We start from the raw sequence: 23,605 nt of genomic DNA, 5'->3' as shown, positions 1-23,605 counted from the left end.
TGCATTTGAATTCGTGCTCAACGTTTGTCAGAAATTACATCGTTTTCACGAGAGAAATAGATCGCGTCAGTCGAGCCGTATACAGTCAGTCCTCGTATAACACGTGTTTACACTACACGAATTCGATCATACACTATTTATAAATACGGTAATGATATCTTATAATATAACACGAACCGAATTGGCTTATGCACGATTCGCCTTTGTGTTTACAAGAAATGGCAGTCGAACGCAGAATCATCCCAACCGAACGCAATATGATAGGAATGAAGAGGAGATTCTGAAAATGTATTTGTTTTAGGGGAAAAACATTTCACCATAATAACATAAAAACCAACACAATTCCATTTATCGGTATGCAATTAGATGGAGTTTACTACCAGTTTATAACAGATTCCTCTAGCAGAAACGCAAATGTCTTTTGATTTTTATTGTTTTATGGTAGTGAGGTGTGAGGTGTTAATAGTGTATCTCTGCCTTTTATGGTGTTGTTTATTCAGTTGCTACGTGCGTGCAGCTTTGTTTATGCGTATCAAGTGTGCCTCCTAGTTTTGTAATTGTGCTTTATTCCCTAAAAATGAGTAAAATACTTAAAAGGTGTGAAAAGGAAGCGTACTGGTGAAGACACTGCAGATTCAGAGAGAAAAAGAAAAGCAATTATCGATAAACAGAGGCGGACTGGGTCAAAAATTCTTACCCGAGAAAATTTATAATAGTGGCCTCATACTATGGTTTATGGCCAAAATCGCACAGGCCCACCGGGGTTTGCCCGGTAAGGCTTATGGCCAGTCCGCCTCTGTCGATAGAGAAAAAATATGAAATTGTGAAACGCTTTGAGCGAAATGAAAGACCATGTGATATTGCACGTGCTACAGGCCTAAACGAGGCAACGGCGAAAAGCACGACAATTGCAAACTTGACAGGTCTCAGCTCAATTGAAAAGGGCTTAAAATTTTAGAAAACAGACTACAACGAAGAACGCGTTATAGCTACAAAGCAAAGAATAAAAAAATTATTAGCTTGCTACGAAGAAATTCTGCGTGAAAAAAAGAAGTCTGTTTCGTCAGACGAATTTGTTAGATTTTATGAAGCCATCGACATCGAAATAACTTTTTTACGTAAGTCATTTATTTTTTAATACATATTTTGTATTAATATGTATAAAGAACTGCAATTTTATTAATATTTTTCTTCTAAACTAGTGTTTTTGTTAGTCCTTGGTCCCAATTAAACAAAATTTATATGTATTTATATGCAAAGTTGTACCCCGACGTTCGACTTAAGCTATTTTCGTCGGACCCACCTATCGCGTGACTTCGGGGTATTACCGTAATTCGTTCCAGAAAAACAGAACGCTAAGCGAGTGCCCCATTCCCATAAGATAACATATGCATTTGTGAGTTACGGTGTATAAAATATAGGATATTTCTTATATTTTATACACCGTAATACAAAAAATATAGGATATTTCTTATATTTTATACACCGTAATACAAAAAATATAGGATATTTCCTAATCAACATTAAATGCTACCATTTATTGTTGATTAAGAAAGACGCACAATGTTGGTCAAAATATTTAATATTCAAAAATTTGTATACGCATAAAATATTATATATTACATACGTACATAATTAGATCGAGTTTTCGCACCTTTGGACTGCAAAAATATATCAATTTGGGTTGTACTTTGGCCCTCTTCCTCTCATTGTACAAAATCATGTAGGGATTCATTTACCTACCAGAATACTGGACAATCCTAACCATACAGCCTTGATCTTTTTCTCACAAACAACCCTTCTAAGTACATGGTCAAAGTGAGTGGCTCTTTAGCCACCTCAGATCACAACTAGGTGATTATCTCTTCTCCAATGGAACCTTTATCTCATGGCTATTCCCAACCTCTTGTTGTTTGGCATTACAAGAATGCAAAATGGGATGACCTGCGAGATTTCTTTTCCTTGGTTGGATTACTGTTTCAAAACTTCTGATGTCAGTGTTTGCTCAGATCATGTCAGTGAAATTATTCTTTCAGGAATGGAATCCTTTATCCCACACTCCACTTTAAAATCTCGTCCTTTATCTAAACCTTGGTTTTCCAATAAATGTGCTAAGGCTGTTTAAGAGAAGAATGTTGCATATCGTGATTGGTTTGTTTCCAATTCTTCAGTTTCGTTTTCTGCCTACACCAAAGCTCGCAACAATTGTAAAGCAATTATTAATCAATCCAAACTAGATTTTGAACAGGCTAAGAGTAGAAAAAATTGCTTCTTGCCCTAATGGTAGACGAGCATTCTGGTCTCTTGCCGAAGCTATTGGCCGCAACTTTTGCCCATCTCTGCTCCCACCTCTGTCAAAACCAGATGGTTCTATTGTCACTTCAGCCAAGGATAAAGCTGACCTGCTAGCATCCCATTTTTCTTCCAACTCATATATTAATGAACTTGGTAAAACACCTCCCACCATTCCCAACACGCTCCATTCTATGTCTCCTGTGGTCTTCCGTCAGAAGGATTTTGAAGAATCTTGATGCTAAGAAAGCTCCAGGTTCTGATGGTATTTCTCCACTTGTTCTCAAAACCTGTGCTCCTGAACTTACTCCTGTTCTTTGCCGCTTTTTTTTTCACTTTCTTATTCGAAAGGTGCTTTTCCATCTGCTTGAAAATTTGCTTATATCCAGCCGGTTCCTAAAAAGGGTGACAAATCCCTCCCATCCAATTATTGTCCCATTGCAATTACTTCTACTCTTTCTAAAGTAATGGAGAAATCAATTAACTGCCAACTCTTAAACTACCTAGAAACATTCCGTCTGATCAACGATCACCACTGGTGATATTCTGGCTTATATTACCTCAAATCAGGAGCAAGCAGATATGCACTTTATGTACGTCTTGGTGGACGGCAATGCTCTGGAGGCTTGTTTGGTTCCCAGAACAAAGATGTCCAGACAGGAAAACGTTTGACGGTATCCATCGCCGCCTTTGTGAACATGGGACCTTTACACCTCGTGCTACCGACAGAGGACGACCAAGATCTACGACTCTTGAAGTAGGAGGAGATTTTGGATGTTGTGCAGGCTGCTCCTGGAATCAGACCCGCATGTTTGTTTTCCTGTCTGGACATCTTCGTTCTGGAAACCTTTTGTGATACAAACAACAAGCCTCCAGAGCATTGCCGTCCGCCAAACCGTACATAAAGTTCATATCTGCTTGCTCCTGATTTGAGTACGTGGTTGAAATGGAAAATCATCAGATTCTGTCAGTACCTTGTGATGAAGGAAATCACCTGCGGGAGATAAGACATTCTGGTTAATAACTCGGGAATCAAGCATTTCCAGAACTATGTTGATATAAAATATTTTTATTGTCTACATATGAGTAACTCATTCCTGAAGTTATGCCGTGTATTTTTGAGACACCCTGTATATATGAATGTGGTAGAACCTCCTCTCACGAGGAGACACTCGACATAATTAGTATTGCTTTGCTTTGGCAGCGTACTGGTTCATTATACTAAAAAGTAAAAGTGCAGCCATTATCAACCCACTGCAGGGTGGAAGCCTCCTCAACAATTCATGCTGAGGGAAATGGACCATAATCTGCCACGCTGGTCCAGTGCGGGTTGGCAGATCGACCGTATTCAGCAGGCAGGGGCTTGAACCCCGGTCTACTCAAAGAGCGTGTGCTACTGCACTCCCGCTCCTGCCCACTCGGCTACGGAGGCCGGTCATTATACTAGTAGGTAGTTAATTTTTGAAAGCATGTTAGTTTCCTTCAGATATCTGTTCAGGTTTTTTTTTTTTTTTTTTTGGTTTGCTTGCTTTTGCTTGTCGTCTCTATTTCTTTCTTGTTTTTATAAGAACTTCATCTAAATTTTACCATTTTCATCAGATATCTATATTCAAGGGGTTAATTCAGTGGTTAAATTTGTTAAACTACTTAACAAATAGCTGTGATGTGATATGTAAAGAAAAGAGGACAATAGAAGTTTGGCTGATAATAATATTTTTTATTTGTGGTTTTTATCAGGTTAAAAAAATTTAAATCAGTGAAGTAATAAAAGTTTTCCTTTTTCTCCCCTCCCATCCTCTCCTCTGATTAGCAGTTTTCACTCCAATGGAACTATTTTCTTTGAAATGTAAAAATCATTCTTGCGTTATAGATTACACATTTATTAAAATCGCTGAAAAAAGAATTGCTATGATTAGCATTAGTAGAGGCATATGATGCAAGAAAGCAAGCTTATTCAGCATCAGCCAAAAAAAAAAAAAAAACACACCACTCCCATTTCACCCCTCTGTTCGCTCGAAATACCTGTCCAGTTGAGCCTTAAATTTGTTTAGGCTATCAACTTCAACAACAAGTGATGGAAGTTGGTTCCACCAACCAACCACCCGCTGGCCAAAGGCAAATTTCCGCACATCTACCCGACATCCGTCCTTCCTCAATTTGAATTTATGCCCTCTGAGCTGATTATTCTGAGCAAAATGAAGAATCCCATTGGCATTGAGCATGCTCAAACCATTCAAAGCCTTATAGACCTCTATCAGATCACCTCGCCGGTGCCTAGTCTCCAGACTCTGTAATTTGCAAAACTTAAGCCTTTCTTCGTAAGAGCAACCCTTTGTTCCATTCACTAATCTTGTTGCCCTTCTCTGTACCCGTTCCAGCAGCTCTACATCCTTCTTGAAATGAGGCCTCCAGACCCGTATACAGTACTCAAGATGTGGCCTAACCATTGCCTTATACAAGGGAATAATCACCTCCTTATCCATGCTAGAAAAATTCCTGTATATCATTGACAAGACACCATGAGCTACTCTTGCAGCTCGTCTGCACTGCTCAGAGAACTTCATATCTGCCTGCACAATTACCCCCAGGTCCTTTTCATTCTCCACCACTGTCAGTGTAGTACCGCAGATTTGCTACGTTGCTCTGGGGTTACTGTTTCCCATATGTAGTACTTTACATTTGTCAATGTCAATGTTTACATTTTTTCAATGTTAAACCTGAAAAGTGGGCCGATCTGGCCCACTTTTCAGGTTTATTGGGTTCAAGGAAGGATTTAGCCATGAGGTCCTAAGCCAAACCACACAATGAAGCTATAAAATATGCATTTATAAATTATCCTTATAAAAAGGAAACAACTAATCCTCCTTGGATATTGAGGCTCCAAGTCCTGACTAATTTGGCTTTAAGCCAAAATCTGATACTAACTAAGCATTTGAAACTTTTTTTCACAACTACTCTCAAGAGATTTCTGTCATTTTATTTTGTAGCTGCTGCAGCAAACCTTAGAGTCTAATCACTTAAAACTTCTAACTGCTTATTCTTAGCTCTGAATTGCCAAATTCAGTCACTGAATTATTTCATAAGCTTGAGAATAATGTGTTGTCCAATTTTCACTTGTCCTGTGCCTCCTCAGAAAGTAAACATGTGATAAAACTAATAAAATTTAGATGTGATGAAAATTTCAGGTGAAAGCAAACACAAAGAAAACTACTTGAACTCTCTTCAGAACTTAACTGCCTGCTGGTGCAGTGAATCGATTTGGTGCCAGAACAATGCTAATTACATTGACTCTTCGTTAGAGGTGGACTATAGTAAAATTGCACCGAGAGAGGGGGGGAAAGAAGTTGTCATTTTCACTTGTACAGATGCTAGTAATCCAAATGATTCCAAGTTTTATCCCACTATGATGACTTTTCCTAATGGGGGAGGGGGTGGATTGTCAAATCAAAAGTAGTTTGCTGTCAGTGCCAGCATTGTAAGGTTACAGGGTACATCAGGCATCTTCTGAATGTGGGATTCCTTTAAAAAACTGGAGTAGCAATTGTATTAAGAAAAGGAGATTGAAAAATTGGTGGTAATAGGCTGTCCTTATCATTTCATTAATTTGTGTACTTAAAAGGGAATGTGAGCATTCCTCAGAAAATGGGTAAATATTTGATATACATTTCTATTATCTAGAAAAACAAACCCAAAGGAAAGGTAGATTTAAACAATTTCAATTAATGCATGCCACTAAACTGGAAAAAAAATAATAAAAAAATTGGAATATGCTTCAAAATCCAGTTTGTGATCTAAATGAAGTTTTTAAAATCAGCAAATTAATGAACTACAAGGGAAAAACTTCTGTGTTGTGAATTTCTGTTTAAAGCAATCTTGTGACTCTAGACATGTTATCCTCACTTATGCATGAAGTCTGGTCATGTTCCTCTTGTTTGGCTTGAATAAAGCAACTGCTCCTATATTTCTTTTACGATCGATCACTTTTACGTATGATCACTCATCGGTGAAGACAGGATATTAGAGCTGGAAAAGGAATTAGAAAATGTTAATTGGAATATCATCGGTTTGGCTGAAACAAGAAGAAGAAATGAATCACTTATAAGTTTATCAAGTGGAAATCTGCTGTACACCAATGGAAACAGTGAAAGGAATGAAGGTGGAGTTGGGTTTCTGGTCCATAAAGATTTTAAAAACAACATTTTGGAATTCAAAAGTACATCACCAAGGGTGTCAAGTAATACTCAAGATTTCTAATACAAGCATAAAGATTATAATGATTTATGCACCAACATCGAGCCATGATGATGAAGAGGTTTCTAAGAGGTACAAGCTAAAGATTATAATGATTTATGCACCAACATCGAGCCATGATGATGAAGAGATTGAAGAAATGTACACCGAAATTGAGTCTTCTAGATGAGCAGAAAACCCACTACACTATTATTATGGGGGACTTCAATGCTAAGGTTGGAAAAAGGCAAAACAGTGCAGAAAGAGGAACTATAGGAAATTTTGGAATTGGTGAAAGAAATAAGAGGTGAAAGACTTGTGGAATTTGCAGAATCTCAAGGACTGTCAGTAATGAACACTTTTTTTCAAGAAAAGAATGAACAGAAAGTGGACATGGAAGAGTCCAAATGGATTAACAACCAATGAAATCGACTTCATCCCCACTAACAGAAGATATATTGTGAATGATGTTACCATCCTGAATAAGGTAAATGTTGGAAGTGATCACAGAATGGTAAGATGTACACTTGATATAGATGTAGGAAAGGAAAAAACTGACTCGACTAAATAATACAAAGGTCTTTGAGATAACAGAAGAGGAGAAAAAGCAGTATGTACTGGAACTTAAGAAAAAGTTTGAGCTTCTGCAGACTGCTCAGGACCAAGATATTGATGAGGAATATTACAACTTTCTGAAAGTGATAAAGCCCAAGAAACCTATAGGGAAACAGAAATCCAAAGAAGAAAAAATTAGTCAAGAAACACTTGTCATGATGAACCGAAGACGACAAATGAAGAGCAAGAAAAACACTGACAGGGAGAAAATTGAGTATACCGAGTTATGCAAAGCCATTAGAAAGAGACTCAGAGAGGACATAAGATTTAACACAAGTAAAGTAGAACAAGCATTAAGGGAAAACAAATGATACTGAAACTGAAGAATAGCGATAGTGTACTTTAAACAGCAGAGAAGGCATAATTCAAATAGCAGAAGACTACTATAGAGATTTATACAAGGAGCGAGGGAATGATACCAGCAGTGGGGGAAGATGGATTGCAAAGTAGCAACACATACGACATACCCGATATTCTTTCTGATGAGGTAGAACATGCATTGAAGAAAATGAAGAATCGGAAACCCCCGGGGGAAGATGAAGTTATTGTAGAGTTGTTAAAATTGGGAGGAAGAGACATAACACAAAAACTGGCAAGGCTCTTCACAAAGTGCATTAGAAAAGGTGTGACGCCTAAGCAGTGGAATAATGCAATCATAGTTTTGCTGCACATAAGAAAGGAGATAAATCAGAAATTGAAAATTATAGACCAATTAGCTTGTTATCCCACATCTACAAGTTGTTCACGAGGGTCATTACTAACAGATTAGAAAGAATACTTGATGAGAATCAACCGAAAGAGCAAACTGGCTTTAGGACAGGATTCTCAACTATGGATCACCTTCACATAATATCACAGCTAATGGAGAAAGCAAATGAATATAAAACACCATTATGCCTAGCATTTGTGGATTATGAAAAGACATTTGACTCCATACAGCATAAGGCAATGTTTCGGGCATGGAAAGACAAGGCATAGATACCCCATATATTATGATTTTGAAGAAAATATATGAGAGTGCTACCTCCTTTATTAGACTAGACAAAGACAGTAGCAAATTTAAAATCGAGAAAGGAGTTCGACAAGGAGACAATATCTCCAAAGCTGTTTACTGCTGCCCTTGAGGAAGCTTTCAGAAGATTAGACTGGTCGCAGAAAGGAGTCAATGTGAACGGAGAGTACCTAAACCATTTACGATTTGCAGATGACATTGTGGTTATAAGGCACGATCCCAAAGAATTAGAGGAAAATCTTAATCAGTTATGCACAGTTAGTAAGGATTTTGGACTAAAGATGAATATGGCTAAAACAAAAGTAATGATGAACAAGTATGCCACAGAAAGGGAAATAATGATTGCAGGAGCAGTAATTGAAAAGGTGGAGTCATATACTTATCTGGGACAAGTTATTAGCTGTAATAATGATAAATGGCTGGAAGTCAAGAGAAGAATAAATTTTCGATGGATAGCATTCAGGAAATATAGTCACATACTGAAGAGCAATATCCCAGTTTGTCTGAAACGTAAAATAATGAATCAATGTATACTCCCAACCATGACTTATGGAAGTGAAACTTGGGCACTCACCAAAAGAATGGAAGAGAAGCTGAGAACTACACAGCGAAGAATGGAACGAATTATATTGGGAATCAGACTGTTAGATAAGAAGAGAAACACATGGATTAGGCAGCAAACTCAAGTAAAGGACATTCTTATCAAAACTAAAGAACTAAAATGGTCTTGGGCAGGACACATAGCTCGAAAACATGATGACAGATGGACTAAGAAAATAACAGAATGGTACCCAAGAGGAGCTAGAAGAAAACCCTGAAGAAAAAGGCGGAGATGGATAGATGAAATTCATGAGTTTGTGGGTAGTAAATGGATGGCCAGTGCTCAAAACAGAAGGAACTGGAAAGTTGCTGGAGAGGCCTTCATCCTGCAGTGGATTGAAAATGGCTGATGATGATATTTCTTTTAAATGTTATGCCATCATTTGAAAATCCCAACATGCCTTTCAATCTACTGTATACATCATATCCATGTACTGAGGTCATTACATGGATATGATGAGGTCCTAGATATGTTGAAGAATGTGTAAATTTCTTCCACCATCAATTTTTAAATCTTCCACGTTGGAAGTTGACTACCATAGCAAACTAAATAAAAAGGATGATTCTTACTTAGTCATGGGCATTTCTTCTCAGGAACAAGAGATTGTTCTTTTGTTCATTGAGGTAGTACTTTATTGCTACATATAACTACATGGTACACAATTTCCCATTGATAAACATTCTTTTAAATGCAAAGTAGCACAAATTTCATCAACTGGCAATTCCTCTTTTTCAAATTTGAAAGTTTTTGTGGATAGGTTCCCAGCTTCTTAGTATTACTGAAGATAAAGATATAGATGAAGCAATAGAGTGTCAGTGTGAAAACCTACACAAGTTATGAAAGAAGAAAGCATTGGTATACAGTGAACTTTGGTTGGAGAGCTGATAAGTCCACAAGCAAGCTTGAAATATAACAGATTATCCTAAGTCTTGTTTAATTAACTTCGTAAATATTAAATTTTAACAATTCCTCATAGTAGTGCTGAGAGTGAGAGAATATTCAGTCAGATTAGAAAACTGAGTGTAGATCTTCTCTTTCTAGTAAAGCTTTGGGAATTCACCTGACTGTCTAAAGCAGGACCATTTATGAGCAAATTTTTGACTCAACCCATTTGAAGAGGGCTTAGTTTGAAATAGTACCATTCTTAAAGCAAAACAAATTAAGTTGATGTCAATTCAAACAGAAAGCATACTGGTTTTTTTTTTTTTTTTTTTTTGCTGGTGCAGCAAAAGCCTCAGGCTTCCTTGCACCACATATCTAATAATAATAAATAATAATAATAATATGGTAAAAAAATCCTATGGCTGTATTTTAATATAAAATGCATATATTGGTGAAATTTAGTTTCAAGTCCAAAGTCTGGAGATTTAAAAAGAAAACCTCATGCTTTCATGAAAATCTTCTCTTTTGACCCAAAAAATCTACTTTCCTTCTCCTTATAGTTACCCAACCTGCAGCTTTTTGAAAGTCAAAAGTTACCAGCTATGTAACAGTTTTTACACATACTTTAATTGTTTTTTTGTTACTTTTCTGGCAGACTTTTTCCGTGGACCTGAGGTTGATGCTATTAGGCTTCAAGGTCTAGAACATGTTATCATGTTTACAGCAGTGGAAAGTAAAATTCACTTAAGAAGTTACAGGTAAGTTTCTGTATGTCTATTTAATTAAATAAAAAAATAGTGGTGGTTTTTTCATCATCAATAATGCATCACCTTCACCTTAGTGGCACTGGCTTTTTCATGTGTAGCTCTCTGCCAGCCACATCAGATTTCATAGCAGTAATTATCAAAAATTGTCCTTAAAATTCAAATGCTTACTACATGGGCATTTATGAATATTTTTGGCCGATTATGTTGTTTTTTTCCCCTTGTTATTTAGTGAATGTTTACAGTACAGTCTGTCCCCAACACGTAAGAGATATGTTCCAGGACTTCTTTTGTAAGTCGAGTTTTACGTAACTCGGGAATGATTAATATATCCGTGGTATGTTTGGCTTATCCCTGATATGCCAAAATTACAAGAAGGAAAAACATAATATCCTCAGAAAAATAGTTATATACCATAACAATTAACAACTTTATCTGGGGACAGCAGTGAAGTAGCCGGAGTGGCACATAAGAAAAGAAAACATAAAAGGAAGGAAAAACGCATGTTATTGTACTGTAAAAACTGATATGTATTTTGTATGCCGTTGTGGGCTTTATGAGGGCTACTAAGGGAATCAAAACCAAAGTGTACATATTTAAGAAAATTGGTCTTAACCACACAATGAATCAAAGTCTATACTCTTCAGGTGATGAACTGAAGGTAACTTAAAACGAACCTGGAGCATTAATAAGAGATTAATCACAGGGTGCTGTAGGCTGAGTAGAGGTCAGGGAGAATACGAAACACGTGACATGAACTCTTCGATCTTTATCTGTTTCGTGTGCTTTTTTTTTTTCTTTCTTCATAAATTTTGTGATAAGCTGATAAGCAATCTTGAACTATTTTCTTTCTATTTTCAAGAAATGTTGTGTTTTTATCCATTCCATCAAACATAGAGAGACCTTCCTGAATTTTTCAAAACGCTTCTGTCATTTCCTTTAATTTGAACTGCTTTTTGGGTTGCCCCGATTCCTCAACGGATTTGCTCTCCCTTGCTCCTCAATTCTTCTTCTGTTGTTAAACCTTCATCTCGTTCATCTACAAGCTCATCTACATCTTCATCCTCCAGGACCAACTGCAACTCCTAGGCTAAATTTACAATTTCTTTGGTAACAGAATACATCAGCTCGTCTTTATTGAATCCTCTGTTAAGCTTGGAATGTTTTAGAAGTTTTTTTCCCAAACTCCACTCATACAAGTTGTTGCCACATCATTCCAGACTCTTGAAACATTGCATACTCTATCAAGGATGTTAAACATCTTCCAAAATTGCCACAGATCCATCTTACCTTGCTCTGTTGCATTTTACAGCCTTATAAAATGTTGTCCATATGTAATAAGCTTTGAATGCCTGGATAACTCCCTGATCCATTGGTTGAATCAAAGCTGTTGTATTTGGAGAGAAGTATACCACCTTGATGGCATGCAGATCATCTAGATCAGTGGTTTTCAACCGGGGCGCCGTGTAATTTGGGTTTGTTATTTAAATTTATTATATATATTTTTTTAATTTCATTATAAAAAGGTGTACAGTATCCATTGTACCGTATCTTTTTAATTTTATGGTGATCTATAATTGATCTTTATTTAGTACACTTTGCTCTATATAAAGAATAAAATTATTATACAGGTATATATTAAAAGGTAGAAACCCACTGTGTTAGGTATTTCTTTTGTCATAGGGTGCCGTGAAAAAATTACTGGGACACCAAGGGCGCCGTGAACCGCAAAAGTTTGGGAACCTCTGATCGAGATATTTAGGATGATCGGGAGCATTGTCATGGACATTAATATCTTAAAAGGCACTGACATTTGTAAGCAATATTTTTTGACTTCAGAGACAAACACATTTAGAAACCATTCTTCAAACATGGTTATTGTTAGCCCTAAAGTGTAAGGGAAGCGATTTCTTGTCAGTACTCTTAAAAGCCTGTGGGTTTTCTGAGTGATAAACCACCAAAGGTTTAAGTTTATAACTCATTATGTTATCCCCTACTAAAAGCATTACCCTGTCTTTGGCAGCTTTAAATCCAGGCATCGACTTTTCTTCAGAAGAAATATAGCCCTACTGGTGGGTATTTTTTTCCAAGAAAAGCTAGTCTCATCCACATTAAAATATTTGTTGCTGCAAATAACCACCACTTCTTATAATATCATCCAATTTGTCCTTGAATTCTTCAGCAGCCCCACCATCTGTGCTTGCTGCTTCACCACTTATAGCAATGTAATAAGCTTTGAATGCCTGGATAATATCAAACAAACTGACTCGCAATTCTCTTCTTCTTCTTCTTGAGATCCTCAAAAATGGCACGAGCCTTTGCTTTGATGAGGTGGAGGCTTACGGGGATGTGTTTTAGGATCTGGTCTTCCATCTAAACAATAAGTAACTTATCCATCTTGCTTATTGTCCCATTCTAGCCTTGATTATTGCAGTTGACCTTATTGGTGCCAATCCCTTCACCACTTCACATATTCTGACTTTGTCCTTTATTATTGTGTTGACTGTTGACACCAACAATTCTAAATTCCTGCGATACTTGTTAATGTTTGACCATTTTCATACATCCTTATTTTTCTGATCAAAATCAATCACTTTCTTTTTCTTGGTAGATTTATTAGTACCGCTGTCATTCTCTTAGGCGGCACCATGATAACGGTCAAAATGAAATTTTCTGTAAAGAACTTCCCAGGGTTAAGTTACAAGAGATGCTGTCACACCTTACGACATGTGAATGACATGCTCACTACACAATGAGAGTTTGAAGTGAAGTCATTGTATTTCAACTTCACCACAATAACCCAACATGTGTAACAGATATTACATACAAAATGCAAACAAAAGCTCCCACTTCGCTCTCAAACAAAATTGAACTGGCTCTACAATCCAGAAAGAAAGGAGGGAAAGGATGTAGAAACGAAGGGCTAGAGTGTAATTCTTTGAAGAAATAGCCACTGAGACACAGTCTACGTGGCTTGAACGTTGTGGGGGTTTCTCTCAAGTGCTTTCGTGCAGTTCAACTGTCTCAAACACAAGCCGTTGAATATTTTTTCAGAATATTTAAATCAGAAAATGAAACCTTAACTCTAGTTATTTACGTAGATTCTAGTTACGCCGCAGGTTATTATCCAACGTAGTTTATATGGGAACTAAAATCAAATCTTATACTTATTGTTCCTTCATTCAACTCTTTAAAAATTATACAGAAAGTATCTTTGCAATTTTAACAAAAAATTTACGTAAGTTTGGGACTAACTGTATATAGTAACTTTAATATTCTCAAACCTGACAGGCATTATTGTTAATTTTTTTTTAAAATTCTTAATGTGTGTCATCACAATGGCTTGTTTTTGTACTCCCAATTTTAATTGCTTATCTCTGGCTTCCATTAGAGATTTTTGATTAAAATAAAGCATTCTAGTCAGTAATACTTATAGATTGCAGTAGTAAAGCATCATATTTATAAATTCATGGCATTTATTTAAAAAAAAAAAAAAAAAAAAAAACTTGAATAGCCTGTAAATATAAAATATTGAGTTTATATTTGTAAATTATTTTTATTTTATCTTATTCTAACTGTTGATGCCAGTTGAGTTTTCATTTAAAATTTAGTATTCTATTCAGAAATGTTAAATATATAAATATGTTATTTGCAAACATAGTTACTGGTATGTAACTACCGTTTGATTTTATAGTAATTATATGTTCAATCAACAGAAGAAAAGAATGATCATTCATAATGATCAGAGTTACTTTTTTGAAAAACTTATAAACTAAATGGTCATACTGACCATTTAGATTACAGAGTCTTCAACCTGGGTGCTAATATAGTTATGGTTGAAATCTTTCAAAATAAAAACATCTGGATACCCTAGGACTGGGCTTCTCAAATGGCAGCCAGTGGGCCACTTCCAGCCTGCTGATTAGTAATCGAAGCTAGCAAGGAAATTGTGGAAAAAATCGGTACAAGTTTAAGAATTAATTTTCAATGAAGTTATTTTGAATTTACTGCCAAGCTGAGAACAGCTGAGATGTAATTGCTGATATTACCACTAGAGCATAGCACCTCTCTGTCATGATGAAAGTCACTTCCTTGAGAACTGATATCTACATGGTTGCCAATATAGCCAGTTTATAATTCAATGTAAATGTTTAAAATCCAATTATTTTTCAACACTAGAGTAACTCTTTTAAAAAAAAATGGAAAATTTGTCTTAGAATTCCTGAATTTGTGTCATTTACATGGTACTGCAATTAAAAATAATTGTTCACATGAAAAATAAACAAAACAAATTGCACCTCTTTTTTTAAAAAAAAATCTTTATCAGATGGATACATTGTGTTGTAGCAAGCCATGACTGAGTTCATGCAAACTGTATTATAATTGTTTTATTTACACATTTTGCATGAAGTGCCCAATTTAATTACTACCACTTTTATTCTTTTTTAAAAGAATTTTATTGTTTTAACAATAAAAAAGATTAGCTAGACTTATTAACTGCACAAAATTCAACTTTAGCCAAAAATGTTTTTCCCCAAACAAAGAAAAGTTGACAGTGAACCGTCAGTATAAAACAGAACGGACAAATTACTTTTGTTTCATACTACTTAATAATAATTTACAAATGTGTTTTATCTATAATGAAGTCCTGTAAGTTGTTAAAAGTATATAAGCTAAAAAGACACCATGAGACCAAGCATTATGATTTTCTTGTAGAATTTCTTTATTTCATGTAGAAAATCTCTCTAAGTGATACACAAAATTTGATATTTACATGCATTGTTCAAATTGTAACATCCTTGAATATTTGCAGGTTTATACCTCTCAGATGACGTGTGCGCACGCGCGCGCGCGCACACACACACACACACACATACACACACGCGTGTGTGCGCATCTACCTTTCCTGCCTCCACCCCAAAACTGATGTGCATGCTCTCACAAATTATTGACAATATATATATGTATAAGTCCATACATACACAAACATGATGTGCATGGGGATTGTACACCCCCTTAGTGGAAATTTCCAGAAAAAAATATGAAAACATTTTGATTCTAAACTTGAAAAGAAGGCACTCGAATATGTATGAAGTATAGGATTAGCATTTATTACTTCTGATTATGAAAAAAAGAATCAGTTGATTATGCAAGTACAGATTTTTTCAGATACTCATTTCCATTGCAGTTCTCTATTTGTGATAGGCTTATTTAAAAATTATGAAGTAAATTTTCTCTAGTAATATTTTGGCATAGTTTGAAAATTAACAATACTTTTTTAGAAGAGTTGCTGTGTATTTTTTTGTTTAGTTTAATTTTCAAATAAAACTAGAAAGTCTTATATATGCAAGATATTATAACATATTAATTCACAGAAACAGTCAAAATCAAAAACACTTAGAATTAGCTAAACTTATTAACTGCACACAAAACTAAGCTGGCAATGAGCTGTATATTCTTATTCAGTTAGAGGCCATGAACAGCTTTTGATTTAGCTGACTGGATATGTAACAAACATGCTTGAATTTAAGATTAATCTGTTCCACTAGTTGTGTACCTGATTCCACTAGCGCAGTATTAATGTAGTAAGGAGGGGAACTGGGTTTGAGTTTTAACAATGGTTCAGTACCGTATTTTCTGGCTTATAAGACGCCCGGGCATACAAGACGCACCCTAGTTTTGGCCACATATTTCGGAAAAAATAATAACCATTCGATACTGTTTACGGTGAAACTAAGAAGCGATCTTTTACCGACTGATGTAAACAAATATGGCAACATGGCATGATATGGAAAGTAATCATGGGGTAGGTATTAAAAAGAAATTAAATGGAGTTACATTTTTTATTTTTTTTATTAAATGGACTTACAACATGGAGTTTTTATTCAATTCATAAAACACAAGAAATTTTTAAAAATATTAACATAACAGGGTGTCCTGAAATTTATAAAAAAATTATTGATAAAGAAAATAATAAAATTAAATACGATAATTATTTTTCTCAAAATAATGGTATATGCTTGGGTAAATGTTCAACCAATAATGAAATGTTTGTTTCTGAAAAAAGCCGACAGAAGTAACGTAACAGAAATTCTTACTCACCCTAACACAAATACGGGCGTCACTTTCTCTTTGTAAAAGACGGTTGGAATTGAAAAATCCCGATCCAGTCTGATTAGCCCGCCATACCATAAAAGTGCGAGATCATAGAGGAATACCATAAAAGTGCAAGATCATATTATAGAGGAAGCAAACACATGGGAAAATGAAACAAGTTTTTACTTACGTCTGATTGTGAGATTCATATCACACAGATTTTAACAAATTTTCCATGAAAAAAAGATTACCGGTATGTATTGTTGCCATAGATTGTAACCACTGATAATTGTTAAAAATATATTTCAACAGATAAATTTTAAGTAAAATTGGTGTGTGAATTTAAAGGGAACTCAGTTTACCGGCACTGCGTCATCGAAAATGCATCGCCGGTAGTCTTTAGGCCTAATCTGACATTGACCATATAAGACGCAGGGTGATTTTCTGAGTATTTCTTCGCGAAAAAAACCGCGTCTTATAAGCCGGAAAATACGGTAATTTATGAGGGTAGTAAGGTATTATTAAATGTATAGAGATAGGGTTTGGGGAGCTACCATCTGTTCCAGCTCTTCATACTGTCCTGAGTAGTATAACTTGTTGGTAATATTGAGGTGCCCTTTTTTTGATCTGGACAAAACTTTGTCATTGAAAATATGGGCTTATTATCTGTGTATTCCACTTGTTCTTATTTGTGTTGTGCCCATTATATTGATAAGATAGTCTGTTTGAATATTTGTTGTGAAATGGATGTCATCTAGAAGCTCCAGTTGTTTTTATTTCATGTCATATTTCATAGGATTGAAGTGTAAAGTGTATTAGTTGTCTGACGACACCAGGGGTTCCCCCACCTCTGCTTTGTGTAGGTGTGACACAGAACTCTGTGGAGGCCAGAGATTTAAAAGTGTATGGAGAGTGGAATGTTGTGTACCATTGTATCTCTGACCATTTAACCGTTGAGTCCCTAGTGGGACCCAACATTGAGCACACTTTGCCACGAGGAGGTAGGTCAGGCACCCAGTAGATTTTTAGTAGTACTCTAGTAGGCCCTGCCACCTAGTTTCCTAAGATTTCAGTGGCTAGGGCCTATATATATTAAAAAAAAAAATTTTTTTTTTTTAAAATAAAATGCTGGATATTTGGTTAAGGCCGAATTGGAGTTTAAAGTTAAAGTAGAGTTAAATTTAGATGCTAAGTTAAGTTTAATTTAGATTAAGAGCAAGCGCAATGGTTGGGTAAGTTAGATTAGGGAAAAAGACTGGAGGCTAGGGGGGGAACAGATAGAGGTATGAGGATAGGGAAGGTGGCCCCAGAAATATCAGTGGGGAGAGACAGGAACCAGTCTCTTTATTCCCCTTCCCCCCTCCAGGGGAAGGGGAATAAAGGCACCACACAAGGGAGCACGATACAGATCCCCAAATGCCGCTGGCATGCAGCAGAGCTGCATGTTGTCAGGGTGGGAGACACACACACATTTACTTTATTCAATCCAGTCATAGGATTGAATTAAGATTTGTCAATGTTTCACATCATCCTTGTGCCTTTTTTACATGAATAAAGTCTATTTTTGTCTGACCTATGCATACCTGCCAACTCTGGATTTACAACACTCAGTCTTTTTAGACTCCTCTGTTTCATTGTTGTAGCAATTTTTCTCCATTTTCTTTCTGTAAGAAAAAAGAGCAAACTATGACTTTGCTGTTAAATTTAGAATTTTTTTTAAAGTTTTGATAATGTCCATGTTCTGGTAGACTAAAAACTGGAGTAGTAAGGGTATTAAAAGAAGGGTGAGCATGTTTTGGTAATAGTACTGTTGTTGCCATCTAATTTCTGAAAAGGCGGCTGCATGTCTTCCTAAAAGTGGATGATATTTGATGGGCATTTACTACTATCTAGGAAGGATTGTTCAAAAAAGAAAAGAGGGATTGAAGGTTTCAGTTATTGAATGCCACTGAAGTAAAAGAATTTTAGCATATTTTTACACATTGGCTGTTTTTGGGTAAAAGTTTAGCAAGAGTTAAAAGTAGCAAGAAAAGTACAATGAACAATCATTAGTGAGTAGTGCTGACTCAAATCCAATTCCAGAATAAGTTTTGAAAAAGTGGAATTAATGAAGTCATCAAGAGAAAGAATTTGGAATTTTAACATTTCTCATAAAAATACTGAGTACGAGAGGATATTCCAGATGGGGAGGAAAAACTCTCAATTTTCTTTTGCTGGTAAAACTTTACAAATACTCTTGATAGCCAGATCTAAACAGTGGGTCATTGTTAAAAAAAAAAAAAAAATTGGCCCAAAATTTTTGAAAAGAGAGCAAAATCTACAAGGGTATATCTTCTTCAAAGCAGTCATAATTGGTTAATGTCTAACAAACAATTCAAATATAAAAATGCACAGAAAAATTCTAGATAAGCTTATACTGCACATGTTGTGAATGAAATTTAATATGAAGTCTGAAGTCTGGATTATAAAACATCAGCTTTCCACCTGCTTTTTTTCCAAAAAATTTCCAGCTTTTTGAAAGTCAGTGTGGCAACTATGCCTATGTAGTTGTTGCATGCACCACAGTAATGCTGGTACAGGACCTTTGATCATCATCACCACTTTGTAGGCTGTGAGCCACTAAGTCTTTAATTGTTATAGATGTGAATAAGCTCATTCAAAATGTTGGATTTTCTGGATGAGCAATGACTCTTGGAGTTATTAAATCTTTCTGTAGTTAATTTAGTGATTTTATTGATAACATTTGTTGGGTCATCATTATTGCTCAAGTAATTAAAAGTATAAAAGTATATTGAGAGTCCCTTGCACATCTAGCTGCTCTGAGAATGAACTTTTAAGGATGCCTGTTTTTGTGGATATAGGAATTAGAGGAAGCTTAGTTTTTTCTGTACATTTCCAGTAAATGTCAGCATAAATTTTATTAGGAAATAATGTTAGAGTAAGGGAAGGCATGGTTGTTATATTCTAATTCCAATTTAAACATAATGTTTGATTGGAAGGAGTTGAAATTTAATGTAAGTTAATTTTTTTTTTCAGGTCTGGTGGGACCAGAGTGATTTATTTTTAATTATGTATCATGCCATTTAAGGAATATGTAATATTTCAGCTTTTCTGTGTATATTATCTGGGTGAGTTGCTTCACTGCCTCCTTCCTGTTGGTTGGGTGCATATGCCCCATCTATCTCTTTCTCCATAGAGTAAAATCACCAACCTGGATAGGGATATAGCACCTGTATGTTAAAATTATTGTTTTATCTTTGTGATTTTAGCATACAGTGCTAACGTTATCCAAATCTGCCAAATTCATTTACTTCAAGTTTCTGAAATTGGTTACAGAATTATATGGCAGTCTTTTATAACACCATTATTTTATTATTCAGAGGTATTTCTTTCAGTGATTCTGTGAGATATTATGTTGTATGGAACATCGACTACTTTCAGTTTAACTTCTTATTTATATATTACAGAATATTGATGAGAAAATCAGGAACAAGAATTCCAAGAATAGAACTTCAGGAAATAGGACCTCATATGGATTTTTGTTTAAGGCGATCTAAACTAGCTTCAGAAAGTTTATTCAAACTAGCGAGAAGACAGCCACAGCAAATCCAAGTAAGTTGCTGGTATTGCTGCTTTTCTTTACTTCCATACTTTTTATTATATGATGTGTGATGGGTATTTGAATATTTTTAGCTTTACCATCCATTTAGTTTGTGTCATTCGGCTTCAGTAATAAAGAATATAGCATTCTGGAAATAAACAGACTTTTATTTAACACAATTACCACATCACTGAGCCAGTGTTTCTGTTTATGTGAACAATAAAAATCATTTTATTGATTTGGTAAGATGGTACTCTCATACCATATAATTATGTAAGCAGTATTTATCAGATACCTGTCAATTACCAAAACATGAGCACCTGCATCCAGATGTGGCATAGAAACACTCATGTTGTCCTCTAACACAAAATAATGCAGTGAAACATTAAAAAATAAGAAATTCTGTTCTTAACAAGGACTGTAACCTTATATGCTCTCTTGAGAATAAGAAGTATTTCTTTAAGCAAAATTAAACTACTATGCATGTGTGGCCATCTTTTGGATATCCTGTAGTCACCACGGGTTTGAAACTTTGGGTTTCAATATTAAGATGATTTTACAAAACAGAAATTGAATAGGCATAACAAACTACAGAATCCTTTCCCCCCCATATCAAAAAACTAAATTACTTCATACTTGAACAAGGATATTGTACTGTTAAAAGTTATGATTGTCATGTAGATGACCAATGGTAGAATTATGTTTTTATATTAATTTTTTCTCTAATCCTTAACTTTTCTGCCTCCTCATTGATGACCATCACTGTTCTACATTAGTTTTAAAACAGATTTTGCAGGTGTATTCAATGAAAATACATAAAATAAAAAAACTTACCTTGAAAGCTTCATTACAAAAATACTGTGAACAATGGAATAATTCATCAGAGATAAATAAAATTATTTTGAAGTAAATAGCTGTACCAAAACATTAGAAGTTTCCTTGTTGATTGCCTTCTCTCATTCTGTATAAACATTCCGCATATATAACTGACATGACTCAAAATTTTCCAAATCGAAACAATTAAAATAAATGTCTCTTTAAATTTATTATTGTGTACTTAAAAGCTTCAGTAATGCGGCAGGAACTATAACTGATGTGGCAGTTCACCACTTAAAACTGAGTGTAAATCTCACTGTTAATGTCTGTTATCTTCATACCTATATTTCACTCCCTCTGATCTCATTATTTTTTTTAAACTCCAACTCTTCTAATTGCTGTGTGCTCTGTTCTCTTGATTGCAACACTAAAAACAGATTTGGTAGGAAAAGAATGAAACTGCTTGTAATGCAAAATGTGCTCTTAGTACAACAACTATAACTTGTGTGGCAAGTTACCACTTAAAACTGCATATAAATCTTTCTCTTAACGTCTATAAGCTCCAACTGTTCTAATTGTCATGTGCTTTGTGCCATTGATTGCAGTGCTAACAACGGATTTGGTGGAAAAAGAACGGAACTGCTTATAACTAAAAATATGCTCTTAGTAAATAATAACAGTGAATAAATGGAAATGGTTAAAGGTGATACCCAAAATTATGAATAGAGAGATAATATGATTGTAAACTACAAATCAGGTTTTTAAATTAGACTTACTATATACACGTTTCCTCAGATGACATGTACAGTAGAACCCATTAATCCGGCCTTGACAGTACCACACTCGATCCGGATTAATTGGAAGCTATCTTTAACTTAACAGTTTTTATTTAAAGTTACTAAATAAAATTTTAAATAAATTGGTTTTTAAATTAAATTAATAAAACCATATTTTAAAGTAAAAATTATAAAAAGTAAAAGAATATGGTAAGTAAACAAAATACAGTCAGGCCTCATATAACACGTGTTTACACTACACGAATTCGATTATACACAATTTATAAATAGGGGAACGATATCGTGTATAACACGAACCGAATTCGCTTATGCACCATTCACCTGTGAACGCAGAATCACCCCAACTGAATGCAACATGATAAGAATGAGAAGATTCTGAAAATGTATTTGGTTTTTTCTATCAATGAAAGGGAAACACATTTCACCATAATAACGTAAAAACCTACACAATTCCAGCTATCGGTATTATCGCAAATGTAATTCGATCGAGTTTACTACCAATTTATAACAGATTCCACTAGCAGGAATGCAACTGGAAATTGTTTTTATTGTTTTATATTAGTAACCCCCAGAAATGTGCTTTAGTAAAATGTGAGCTAGTGAGGTGTCAGTAGTGTGTCTCTGCCTTTACAGTGTTGTTTATTCAGTTGCTATATGCGCGCAGCTTTGTTTATGTGTATCAAGCGTGTTTCCTCATTTTGTAATTGTGCTTTATTCCCTAAAAATGAGTAAAATACTCAAAAGGTGTGAAAAGGAAGTGTCCTGGTGAAACACTACAGATTCAGAGAGAAAAAGAAAAGCAATATCGATAGACAGAGTCAGACTGGGTCAAAAATTCTTACCCAGGAAAATTTGTAGCAGCCTCATACTAGCGTTTATGGCCAAAATCACACTGGCCTCCGGCCCACCAGGATTTCCCCAGTAAGGGCTTATGGCCAGTCCGCCTCTGTCGATAGAGAAAAAATATGAAATTGTGAAACACTTTGAGTGACATGTGATATTGCCCGTGCAATGTGACCATGTGATATTGCACGTGCTACAGGCCTAAATGAAGCAATGCCGAGAATTAGTAAGAATGCAGAGAAAATAAAAACTTTCATGGCAGGAACAGCTCAAAGTATAATAAAATCCATTAGATCCAGACACAAAGAATTGGAAGATATGGAACTGCTGTCATATGTTTGGATAGAAAATCAAACAAAGAACAAGTTTGTTTACAATAGAAGAAGCATTAGCAATATTTTATTACTTAATAGTCGTAATAAAATACTTACATATTTTATTACGATTATTTGTGTTTGGTAATGTTTTAGTTTCAAATGTGTATTCAATCTTGGGTGGTCATCACCTAACCCTGTTTTTTCCATAGGACCTGTTATTTATATTGCACGATTTTGCATTGCACTAGGGTTTCTAGGAACACAAGTATCGTGCTATATGAGGACTGACTACTGTACAAAGCAATAAAGTTTTAATGTAGAACATTATATTACACAAAATTAAACACAAAAATATTCTCAACACAAAATAAATAACTATTTTCGAGAAGTTTACTTGAAATAGTCCTCTGTTTTTTTGGTTTAATTTTGAAACTCGCTTTCGGGCCGCCCAATCTTGCAACCGCTTCAAGGTCATCATCATTATATTATCTTAATGTAAATATGATGTCACCCTAGCAGGAACCCATCTCCGTCGAGTATCATGCATCAAAAAGAACCACTACTAATGGGCCAGCAGTGTAATGGGTGTGATAGTCTGTGTAAAATAATGTAAAAAAAATAAAGGAGGTCTCATCTCCACCAGGTGGCAAACATACAAGCATGATACCCGTCCCTTGGCATATGTAGCTAGCTGATCCAGGTCTGGCTACATGTGCCAAGGGACGGGCACATGTAGAAC

At 35.3% G+C, this 23,605-nt stretch overlaps 1 protein-coding gene across 1 annotated transcript in view; it reads left to right on the top strand.

The window, feature by feature from the left end:
• The window catches only part of Non3 (Ribosome production factor 2-like protein Non3), a 155,071-nt gene that overhangs the window by 119,017 nt on the left and 12,449 nt on the right, over positions 1 to 23,605 (top strand). The window contains exons 7-8 of the mRNA XM_090390187.1: positions 10,288 to 10,390; positions 19,960 to 20,104. Coding sequence (XP_090246313.1) covers positions 10,288 to 10,390; positions 19,960 to 20,104 — 248 coding nt within the window. The remainder of the gene's footprint in view (positions 1 to 10,287; positions 10,391 to 19,959; positions 20,105 to 23,605) is intronic.

Source organism: Mastigoproctus giganteus, chromosome 1 (assembly GCF_048544385.1).
Source record: "Mastigoproctus giganteus isolate SK-2022 chromosome 1, ASM4854438v1, whole genome shotgun sequence".
Taxonomy (NCBI): Eukaryota; Metazoa; Arthropoda; class Arachnida; order Uropygi; family Thelyphonidae; genus Mastigoproctus; species Mastigoproctus giganteus.
The sequence above is the reverse complement of the archived record's forward strand: the minus strand, read 5'-3'. Positions and strand labels throughout refer to the sequence as shown.